At 52.7% G+C, this 12,108-nt stretch overlaps 1 protein-coding gene across 1 annotated transcript in view; it reads right to left on the bottom strand.

Annotated features, from left to right (window-relative positions):
* The window catches only part of pacrg (PARK2 co-regulated), a 101,406-nt gene that overhangs the window by 32,708 nt on the left and 56,590 nt on the right, over positions 1 to 12,108 (bottom strand). Inside the window, exon 4 of the mRNA XM_028987659.1 lies at positions 11,603 to 11,752. Coding sequence (XP_028843492.1) covers positions 11,603 to 11,752 — 150 coding nt within the window. The remainder of the gene's footprint in view (positions 1 to 11,602; positions 11,753 to 12,108) is intronic.

The following is a 12,108-nucleotide window of genomic DNA, read 5'->3' as shown; positions in this document are numbered from 1 at the left end:
TGAGCCTGTCAGCGCTGACCGATGGCCTCTCCCGCACCGCTGGCGTCCAGCCATCCATCTTACCTACAGGGCCGAGGCTCGGCTCTACGCTCGGGGACAGTGTGTGTGTGTGTGTGTGTGTGTGTGTTAACCACGCTCCACTGCAGGCTGATTTTAGCGGTAATTTAGCAGGAGCTGGTGCTGTAGCGGCAGTGGTGGGTTCCAGGTGTGTGTGTGTGTGTGTGTGTGTGTGTGTAGGAGACCACTGAGAGGTACAGTGCACGTGCTCGCTTGCTACTTCCCATTTCAGCTGCTGTCACTGGACGAACCTCTCTGTTTTCCTCCCCGCCGGAGTGTGTGAGTCCTGCGCCTCCCCGCCCAACCGGGGGGTCAGAAGTGCAGCTCCCCACAGGGGCGGAGTCCTGTGCTGACAGACAGCCCAAAGTCACAAGTTAAAAAGCTGGCACTGACTTATAATGGCGTTATCTACTAAATGTATTAACGTTTAATTTAGTACAAAGGCTGGTACGTAGCTCGAGCTGCAAGGGTATCGCAGGAGATGCGTGATACAGCAGGGGTGGTAGTAGCCTAGCAGGTAACACACCAGAAGACCCAGGTTCAAACCCCACTTACTACCACTGTGTCCCCGAGCAAGACACTTAACCCTGAGTGTCTCCAGGGGGACTGTCCCTGTAACTACTGACTGTAAGTCGCTCTGGATAAGGGCGTCTGGTAAATGGCGTGTTTATTTTCAATTATATATCACCTGACAGCTGCAGTGCAGTATGGGAATGCATGGGAAGTTCCATTTTATAGGGCTTTCCTCTTGACAACTCTGAGCAGGAGGTTCTGGGTAGGGGGTCGCTGATATGACTGTTAATGTGTAGAGGGGTGGCGTGATCAGCCAATTTTATGTATAAAATGTATACATACAGAGTATATAGCATGAATACGGCGCGTTTTCTTTACTTTAAATTGTTGATCTGCCGAAGGTCCGAAGGCTGCATGCTGCCATTTGTGAAGTGGCAAGATAAACCAAATCAGCGCCATGCATTCTAATAAACACTTCTAATGCGACCAGCAGGATACACACACACACACACACACACACAGGCACACGCGCGCACATAAAACTGAGCTCACGCCCACACAAAAGCCCATCAATTATGCAGGAGAGGAAGTCATCATCATCATCACAGGCAACAGGCAGAAGGAAGCCGGCGCATTGTTCGTGCTAATTTCACTCCTGCTTAATGCACCGCCCTTGCCAGCGGGACTCGGGGTGCACCCACGTCCCCCACTGTTTCCATGCAGAATGTCCACTCGTTTTACGGCTGCGCGTGTGCGTGTGTGCGCATGCTCTAGAACACAGCTAAAGATTGTCCGCGGTTGTGTGGCGGCCCTGTGTTGGTTCATATAGTCGGGCCAAACGTCGCAAGAGACGTGGTATTTTATTAAGATGGCATAATGATTTCATAATTCCTGTTAAACACACAGAGGAAATCACACATTCATAAGACCGCATGGCTACTGTGTGTGTGTGTGTGTGTGTGTGTGTGTGTGTGTGTGTGTGTGTGCACTCCCTTGGCCCGTGGCGTTCCCGCCTTGCTCAGCATTACCTATGGATCGCGGTGCGTCCCTATTGAGTGTCTTCATTGGCAATCGATACCCGCACTGGCTCCTGATGGGTCTCACTCATTACCGCTCTTTAATAACAGCCGTCCTGCAGCGAGCGCCGCCCCCCCCCCAAGCCCCGCCCACTGCACACGCCCGCCTTCGGATTCGCCAATTTGTATTCCGAACCTCCGGGAGACGCCAAGCTGCTTCCGATTTGATGTTTCTCCTGCTGCGGCAGATGCTATCTCTAACTGTACAGGAAATTGCTGTGTAGAACACGATCCCCTCTCTCCCTCCTCCCGGGCCGCTCGCAGACGGAGGGCCCCGCAAGGGAAGGGGCGTGTCTACTCCATGTACGGACAGGCGTTGCGGCCCAGCTGCCCGGAGAGCCCGGATTTCTCCCAATCTTTCTCCTAGTCACGCGTCACATTCTGCCTCTTTCTCATTATTCCGTTGTCATTGCGGCAAGTTTGAAAGGACAAGATCATTTGTCTAACATCTCATTAATTCATTAACAAGGCATTAATCACCTCAATAACTTGTTCATATTTTATTAACTTATTCCCAGATTCAAAATAGCAGTTGAGGTTAAGCTAAGGGACTCTTGTAGTAGACAGGATGTGTAATGAGACACCCGAACTTGTCCTTAAAATATGTAAAAATCTGAGAATTGATTAAGACAAGCGAACAAAATGAGGATCAAAACAGTGAAATGATAATAATAGAACGCGGTTATTGATTCGTTTGTTTGTCCATTGGGGCGTGTTATTTTCCCGTGTCACCAGATTTTCCAGATACAGTGTCAGGCTCCCCGAATAAGAGAAATAGAGAGATGCATGAACGGAAGCTGCTGAAAAGAGAACAGATTTGATTGGTGGACTCGGCCACAAGCCCTTTAGCTCAGGTTCACTCATTCAGAGTGGATGACCTTTCAGCGCCCGGAATAGCAGGGCTGCAGGGGACAATGCAGCGACCAGCCCTGTCCTGTCAACGAGGCCACCGCGCCACAAACAAACCTACGACGCACGCCGCCGTACAGGCGCTCCGCCCCAGAGGCGTTGAGAAGCGGCGGTGCGAAGAGGAAGCGGCGGTGTGGTGGCTCAGGCCATCGCTCTGTAGAGGAAGAGCTTATCAAGGCACGAGGGACGCTGAGAAACGTGAGCGTGGCAATGCCAGCGGCTCCACGCTGTTACACGACAACACTTAAAAAAGGGCCGCATCGACCGACAGGAAGTGGAGCTAATAATATTACCCTGGGTTCTATTTGTGTTGGTATTTAGACCCCGTCCAGACGAGGACACTTTTCTCGAAAACGTGTTGTGCGTTGTCTGAAATGTTGTCACACAGAGACACAGAGACGGCTGTTTCGACGCTGTTTTAATCCCCCTCCATACCTGTAGGTGGCGCTGTAACTCCCCACTCTCCCTGTTTGGTGTCTAGTTCTTCTCCGCGGTGAGTTAAACGCGTTGCTGTCCACCAGACTTGTCTTTTCCTCAGAAATGTGCACCGTATAACAACATTTCTTGCAGTTCAACGCGTTGTCCGCCATTGTTGGGGTTAAAGGTCAGGTCGGAGGTCCGGACAATACGTCAGCATTTTCACAGGAAGAGCCGCTTTGCTGTCCACACGGATACACGGAAAAGAGGAATTCGCCCTGGAACCCGTTTCAGTCTCAGGGAAGGTTCCTGAAGGACTACAAATCCGGCGCGGCCGCTGCCAAAAAAGCGGAACTATACCGGACGTCCCGCCGACTGGACAGCGGAAGTCCTGTCCGCAATTCAAATCTTCTTCAGCGCACCAGCCGCCGTCCCGCGTGTCCCCCCCCGACTTAAATATTTAATGGCGCGTGGGTTCTCCGGCTCGGCTAAAACGGCCGAGGTCGGGTCGTTACAAGGCTCGGTGGCGTCGCCATGAATTATTCAGCCGCCGAGTCGTGCAAGCCGGCTGGACGCACTGGAGGAGGGGACACAACGGGACAACCTTGGCGCCGGCGGTTACACCGTCAGAGTTAATTACTCCAGCCCCGTGAAGCGGGACGCAGGGTGAAGGCCCTCGCCGTTGCGGCGTTACCGAGTGGGAGCGTAATGAAGGGTGGAGACCGTTCCGGGGACGCCGCGCTTTACGTCTCCCTTTCTCCTTCTGCGATGCAACAATCGGCCGCTTTGTTGGCACGACGCCGCAGCGCCGCCTGATTGACGGCAGTCCCTCGGAGATCGGCAATGATTTGTGGCGGTAACCTTGACGCTCGCCGCTGTCCTCGGAGCCTGTTTTTGTCGGCGCGCCGGCCCGGCGAGGAGCCTCCACATTCCGCCGAGGGACGCGAGCAAACACGGAAGATGAGAAACGTCCCCGGCTGACGTTGTTTGACGCGCTCGTCTCGGCCCGTGACTGTTTGTTCAGCGAGGACATGACACGTCGCTGAAGAATCTGGTCAGATGACCCCGACAGAGCAGCCGAGCGACCGACACACACACACACACACACACACACACACACAAGCAGAACTCGCCGAGAGACGCAAATACCAAAACAATCATTACAGCCGGACAAACATGGCGGCATCGCCGTTAACCTTCCCTCGCTGCACACGCTGCTTACACAGCTGGTGGCGGCACGGCGCACGTCAGGGGAACCCACGCGTGAAATCAACTTTACCGTAGTCCAGAAGGCCCTGGGGGGGGGGCCCGTCCTTAATACAATATGGCAACATCTGCACCAGCAGATGTCCCGTCGTGGCCCGGTCATGGGTACCAGGTCTGGGGGCCTGGGACACCGCACAGGAGAGGCAACGACCAGATCTGCCGATGGGCCGGGTGCCGGGGTACGGGGGGCCCGGACAGGGAGGGGGCGTCAGGTTACCGCTATGCCAGGAGCCGCCCGGCCCTGCGCGAATAGGCGAGCATATGGGCGAACAGGCGTCCAGGGAGCCGGGGACACGCGCCAGCAGCAGCAGGAAACAGGTGAGAAATGCATTATGGGGCCAATGGACGGAAAATAATACCGAGGGTCCAATTTCAAGCCTCGAGTGTCTGGACTCGCCACGTTAATGTGCTGCAGCAGCAATAACACGCTTTGCTCTCGCTTCTAGGCGTGGCCTAAGCAAACCGATTTCTGGTTTTTGTTCGCGTGTCAAACGTGGATACCGTACCGACGTATACGTCTGATAGTTACCTGTGAGTTAACACACTTTGCATTTAAAAATAAGCGTTAAAAATGTCCGCAGACTGAAGCCTGCAGAGATCCCGCCATTTGTATATCCGAAGTGGACTGGACTGGACGTCAAATGCAATGAGGTGTCCCCGGGCCCGGGGCGAGGGACCTGCCAGGTGTTGGTCACGCACGCGGACACACACACTCTCTTACAGAATGACAACACAACAACACCCCGGTTTTACTGGCCGCGGCAAGCCCACACCCACACACGGCTCGCACAAACGCGGCGTGAAGGAAAGGAACAGAATATAAACACGGCGAGGTGAACGGGAGACAAAAAGAAATCGACTGTGCCGTGGAAAAAGGGGGTAACCCACTCGCCTGTGAGCCAGAAGACCCAGGTTCAAATCCCACTTACTACCTATAAGTGAAGTGATTGTCACATGTGATACACAGCAGCACAGCACACGGTGCACACGGTGAAATTTGTCCTCTGCATTTATCCCATCACCCTGAGTGAGCAGCGGGCAGCCATGACAGGCGCCTGGGGAGCAGTGTGTGGGGACGGTGCTTTGCTCAGTGGCACCTCAGTGGCACCTTGGCGGATCGGGATTCGAACCGGCAACCTTCTGATTACGGGGCCAATTCCTTAACCACCACTGCCATCGTGTCCCTGAGCAAGACACTTAACCCTGAGTGTCTCCGGGGGGGGGACTGTCCCTGTAACTACTGACTGTAAGTCGCTCTGGATAAGGGCGTCCGGTAAATGCTGTAAATGTAAAATGTAAAGAGAGAGAGAGAGAACCGGCACGGCGCCTTTTGCTCATTATTCGGGCGTTCGATTCGAGAGAGATTCCGGTTTTGGCGCGTGAGGAGCTATTGTCTCCTGGTTGATGTGTCACCAGTAATCCTCAGATGAGGGATGTTTTATTTTATCTCGCTACGCCGGCGAAGATAAATGGATTGTGGCGCGGCGCCGAGGTTTTATAATGGTCCCTTTTCATCGAGAGCATCTACAGTAGTGAGGCGGCTCCGGGGAAGACGTTCTTTCTTTCTGATTATTCATGTCAAGAGAAAAAAAAAAAAAAAAAACTCAGACTCCAACACATCGATAAGGTGGAAAGTTCGGAAAAAAACACGTAGAATCGCAAAAAAATTCCTCCTAATTCGTCAATTACGGCCCGAGTTAATCTCGCCCAGATTTGAATTAATTAAGGGGCCTAACAACTCATCCAATTACGGCGCGGAGGGCCCTTTCGGATTAGACGGGGCGGAAAGTGGCGAGGAAGCGCCGGGCCGGTGCCGCCCGGCCTGAGAAGCCCGAGCGGGGAGGAGGCGTTGAGAGGAGGTGCTGCAGGCAGCGAGCTGGCTGATTCTCTGTGTGTGTGTGTGTGTGTGTGTGTGTGTGTGTGTGTGTAAAGACAGAGAGAGAGAGAGCTGCTGCGACCGCCTGAGTTCCAGAGATTATGCGCGAGCTCGTCGCCTTATCAGGTGACCTTTAAATTGGAGGCGCAGCGCCGCAGACGCCCAGGGGCCGACGCGGCGCTCTGATTGGCCGAGGCGGCGCGGACCTGCTGACAGCAGAAATGAGCAGACGCAGCGGGCGTGTCCAGAGGGGAAATTCCATTAAGATGTATAAATACATTTTCCGTTTCCAGTGTCTTCCTTAAACACGACAGAGGAGGGCGGAGCCATCATGTGCCGTGGAGCATGGGTGGCCGGATTGACCACGACCCCCCCCACTATGTGTCCTGCAGAGCGGGGGGTGGCAACACGAGATACGTTGTAGGGTGACGTCACATGACAAGGCGATAAGGGGAGAGGGAGGAGCAGCGGATGAATAAATGAAAAGGTGGAAAATGTTGAAATCAGGTCCCCCTCTGAATTATTCCTGAACGTCAAATACAAAATAGATGATCTCATAGCCACACACTCTGTCTAAAACACACACATTGTCCCCACGCCACTTCCTTTCGAGCGTGTGAGTGCACGGAAGTCGACAGGGCTGGGGTCAAGGGTCGGCTCTTAACTGCCGCATCTCGGCAGAAAGAGCAACGAGGCAGCGCCGGGGGTCTGTCACCGCATGAAAAACCGGGCCCTGGCGAGGGGTGGTGACAGAGCGGAGCGGAGCAGCGGGGGCGGGGCATGTTCGGGCCCTTATCGGCGCTGGCCACATTCCTAGCAGGAAGATAAAGGGGGACAAATTAACTAGATCACGGGAAGGGTGGCAGTGATGAATGGAGGGTGGGGGGCTTACACCTCACCGATAACGGAAAGAAAATAATCATCGTACACACACACACACACACACACACACACACACACACAGGTCCTCTGGACCCTGAAGCAGGAAACCCCACGATGCAACAAAACCCCACCCACTGTTCTCCATTATGTGCCATTAGAGCCCCATTTGCAGCAGTTGTGACACGTCCCACAGACGGAGAACAGAGGAGCGCTTGGCCTCGTGGGCGGAGCTCGGCGTGATGGATGGAGCGCCGGGCTGGTTATCTCGGCGCAGAGACAGAGCCGAGGTGGCTTCTGGAAATCAGGCGTTGCAGGACAAGGCGCAATGACAGTGCCGGTCGACCACGCCACGGGGGTCCGAGAGCGCGTCAGCTGAGTAATGGAGAGCGGCAGAGCTCTGATAACACGGCGGCCTCACGGCAAGAGCGACCACCAAGGGACTCGGCAAGCATCAGCGTCGCATTTTTCACGATCCCTCTGCTCGCGCACACACACACACACACACACACATCAGCAGCAATAGAGGCGCAGAGAAATGTACATGTTATAAAGAACAGCGCTGTAATATATTGATCGTTGCATTTTCATCACATCGAGATTTTATCATATCACAGGCCCTCCTTCCTGTTCCCTCACAAAAAAAACCCTAAAATGCATAAACTAAAAACTGATCACTGCTCACATGGTGAATTCAGACACGCGTTAGTGTCAGAACACGCAGTCAGAATGGCGCCAGACTCAAGGTGGTGGGCCAGCGGTTAAGGAAGCGGCCCCGTAAGCAGAAGGTCGCCGGTTCGAATCCCGATCCGCCAAGGTGCCACTGAGCAAATCACCGTCCCCACACACTGCTCCCCAGGCTGCCCACTGCTCACTCAGGGTGATGGGTTAAATGCAGAACACAAATTTCACTGTGTGCACTGGGTATCACAAGTGACAATCACTTCACTCTATTATTCTGATTTACATCATTATCCATATATGGAGATATTTAAATCAGTATCACGTACTTGCTTGGACTGATAATGAATGTCGTCGTGCCGTAGTCGCACTCGCGCACGTTTTCGTGCATGCGGAGGGCGCGCGAAGACCGACCGGCGCGCGCCGGGCCGCATCTGTTCTTGAAAAGCGCGCTCGGGAGCGGGGGAGCGCGCGGGATGACAGACTGCGCCGCTCCCTCGTAAAGACCGTCGCTGTGTTTGATTAAGAGGAGGATTCATCAGAGCCGGCGAACGGCAGAGCTGTGCAAATTGCATCTGTGATTTCCGCAGCCCCTCCTTATGTCTCTGTCTCGCTTGCACACACACAGAGAAAGAGGGAGAGAAAGAGGGAGAGAGAGAGAGAGAGAGAGAGAGAGACTTAAAACAAGGCCCACGAGCACAAACAGTGGAAGGAGACAGATGAGGGCAAGCGCCGTGAGCCGGGAGCTCCTAATGGTTTACACAGACTGGAACAACAGCGGCGATCTGTCTTTAAACAGCGCCACGCAGGACACGCCTACGTCACCGCGCGGCCAATCCAACCGGACATATAAAATATGCATCGCCCGTCCACGCTGCTGGAGTCACGGACCGTGTATGAATCACGCCCGGCTGTGACGGTGACACTGACAGTGTGCATGGATAATGCATGCGATCTATAAGCCACTCGCCGGGCCAGCTATAGGGTACGCGGTTCGTGACAAGTGACACATAATTGGCCCTCTGTTGGGAGGATTCGTGTCCCTCCCGACTGAATGAACCAGTTGTTCCGCGTGCAATCTGTGGCATGTGGCGCGTGTGTAATTTTTTGTTCTGGAACAATAAAGAATGAGCAGGGGCTGGCCAACAGAAGGTCAACTGTAGCTGAAATCACTGGTGTGACGGTCCCAGTTCAATCCGTCCACTTGCAGGGGTTGTGACCGCATGGAAACCGCCGAGGGAGGAGGGAACAATACGTCTTAGGGGACAGTAAAGAATGTGAATCCTGACCAAAGAACCACAGAGACGTTCTAAAAGGATTTGGAAAATGTACAGAAAATCTGCCAGAGCTCTTCAACACGAGTAAAAGCCACTGAATTACTGGGCTCGTCCCGGCGACGTGCGGTTGCTGAGGGACGCCGGAGCTTCTGGGCCAGTGAGACGGGGACAGTGGCTGCCTGTGAGGGCCACAGAAGGGACGGGCTTATGCCCGGTGCGGCCGACTGATAAAGAACCACTGAGAGCAGACAGCCAGAGGGGTGGCACAGTCAGCTACCGGGCCAAGCAGCTGCCAGGGAATAAAGGCTGTCCTTTCATCATACACACACACACACAGCCAGTCACAAACAGACCGGATTCTAACCACTGCCCGAAGAAACTGCTTAGACCGACACACTATCGGAGAAAGGCAGAACTTATTACACACACACACACACACACACACACATAGAGAGACAGACTGAATTATTTTTAACACGACAGAAGAGCTACTCTGGGATGCTCATTGTGGGCTACCACAGTTGGCTGAAGATAATTTACTGTGTAACGAATTTAGACGTGTAAACACAACCGAGAGCGGCCTGCTGAATGAAGCGCATCCTTTGTGTGGAGAAAAGGCGCGGTTATTCCTAATAATAACCACCACCCCCCCTCCCCTGCCTCACTAAAGATACCTTCTGAGCCACAGAGATACACAGGCCTGCAATGAACTGCAAGCTTTATTGGAGTACAGAGACCATTCCTGGTCCGCGCTGGGTCTATGGGATGGACCTGGTTTACATGGACAGGGCCGTGGTCTGGATGTGGGTCTACATCGGTGCATCACAATTTGTTAATAGAGGTGTGCATAGCAACAGATGTTCATGACATACTGGTCCATGTCCACCATGGACCACTGAAATGTGTTGTTTTGACACACGCCATGTGCGTAAAGAATGGCAGTGGTGGCCTAGCGGTTAAGGAAGTGGCCCCGTAATCAGAAGGTTGGCGGTTCGAATCCCGATCCTTTATCCAATGTGGAAAAAAAATATATATATATATACACATATACACACACACACACATACATATATATATATAATGGTTGTAAAATCAAACAGTTCCACCAATATTTTTTTTTAGATCTTTAGCTCTTTTTACAATGTACACTGGCACCGCGCTCAAAGCTAAATGCAACAGTGGACAGATAAAGAGGAAAAAAACTAAAAGAAGCAACGCTCCATCCTCTGTTCCTTACCCTGGGCTGAAGTGTGAGATACATCTAGGAAAATCTTGCATGGTGAGATTAACGCAGTCTGGTTTTATATTATGTTGTAGAAGTGCATTGGTGGAGAATGAGTGTGTGTTTGAGTGTGTGTATGTGTGTCTGTGTGTCTGGGCCCAGACTCCAGCTGGTGTCAGACAGGCTGAGACCAACTCTGCCTGCTGGGGACAGAACCCACATCTGACCCCACAGTACCTTCACTGAGCTGATTTACTCGGAGCCGCTGCACTAACAAGACAGTGTCTCCTTCCGTTCGTCTTCTTTCTCTTGAAAGAATGAGAGAAGAAAGAAATGGCAACAGATAACGCGGCAGAATAAAAAAGACAGGAGATTCAGATTGTTTATTGATTACGAGACTAAAGGCCCGTGTTCCTTCTGTTTAAGCTTGTGTTTAAGTGATGGATCCACAAAAGCCGTTCTTCGCGTCGCACTGGCGTAGATGAATGCTGAGCACACTCCATCACCCCCCGCCGCACAAAGGTCCTGAATGGCTGCTCCGAGCTCAAAAGCCTGGCACAAAGGCCTCGCCCATCTGATGCCATTCACGACATGGCAGACTGATTTATCGCCGTTTCACGGACGTTCACACGGACGTGTCGCAATGTGGGTTTCGAAGTGTGAAAAGTGAAAGCGGAGCGATTGTCATTGTGAAACGCCGCAGCGCAGCACACGGTGACACAACGAAACGTGTCCTCTGCATTTAACCATCAACCTTGGTGAGCAGTGGGCAGCCATGACTTTTTATGGGTCCACTTCCTTATCCGCTGGGTACCACTGCCCCATTTATAAAATGGATACTAGTTGAGAAATCTGGGTACGTTTGGCGCTTTCTTATCTCCACTATCGTATTCAGGTAATCTAAGAAACACGGAGACTGGAAACATACATTTTCTCTCTCCCCCTACTTTAGAAATCTGGAGGGGCAGAGCAAATGGAGAATTTGGACAGCTGCGCTGTTTCAGCGTCACCAGATCTGACACTGGCTGTTGAGTGTTCAGCCGGGGTTCGGTGGGTTGGTCAACCTAGAAGCCTTCACTGATGCGTTCATAGCCGGGTTTTAGAGCAACTCCTCTGCTTGACTCCTCCACCACAGAGCAGATGTGTTATGACGGGTCTAAGCCCGGCCAAAAAAATGCCAAGGTCCAGTATTATACCTGGATTTATGAAACGGAATGGGGTATTTCAAAGGGCGCTCTAGCTTTCTTCTGAGTTGCATTCATTTCGAATAATGCATGAAACCAACAGTGATTACTTGACGTGATGTTAATGAACTTTGTACCCCATTAAAATGCAGCCATATGTGTAAAATAATAAAGTGCTGAGGTGCACAGGATCCCCAGCGCCAGACACAGCATGCTCGCGGCTGTGGCTGCCAGTTTCTACTCACTGTTTATGTTCTTGAAGATGTTGAGGATGGGCAAGATCTGCCTGTAGTACGGCACCAGAGCCTCCCCCACCATCTCCCCGGAGACCACCAGGTGCTGCAGGACCTTCAGCGTGGTGCAGATGACCTGCCGGTTCCGTGTGTTGAGGGCATCTGAAGACAGAGGGGTCAGAGGTCAGAGACTACTCGTGAATTAGGGACTCCGACCCTCGGTCCTCCAGCCCTTATGCCTAAGTGATAAGAATAATCATCCATATATTAATCCAAATCAAGCTGAGGCACGTGCACACACACACACACACACACACACACACACACATCCCCACCCCATGGCTGCACTCGCCTGCTGCCCAAATCAATTTCAGAGGCCGAAATGGCCTACTGCAATCAGGATTCTGCCGTGCAGCAGGGAAGGAGGGACTAAGTAAAAGCCAATCAGGGAGCAATTTGGCCAACAGCTGCACTCCACTCCGCCTCCTGCTAATACAGGAAGGCGGAATAACCGGATG

The sequence above is a fragment of the Denticeps clupeoides genome, chromosome 1 (assembly GCF_900700375.1).
Source record: "Denticeps clupeoides chromosome 1, fDenClu1.1, whole genome shotgun sequence".
NCBI classification, from domain to species: Eukaryota; Metazoa; Chordata; class Actinopteri; order Clupeiformes; family Denticipitidae; genus Denticeps; species Denticeps clupeoides.
The sequence above is the reverse complement of the archived record's forward strand: the minus strand, read 5'-3'. Positions and strand labels throughout refer to the sequence as shown.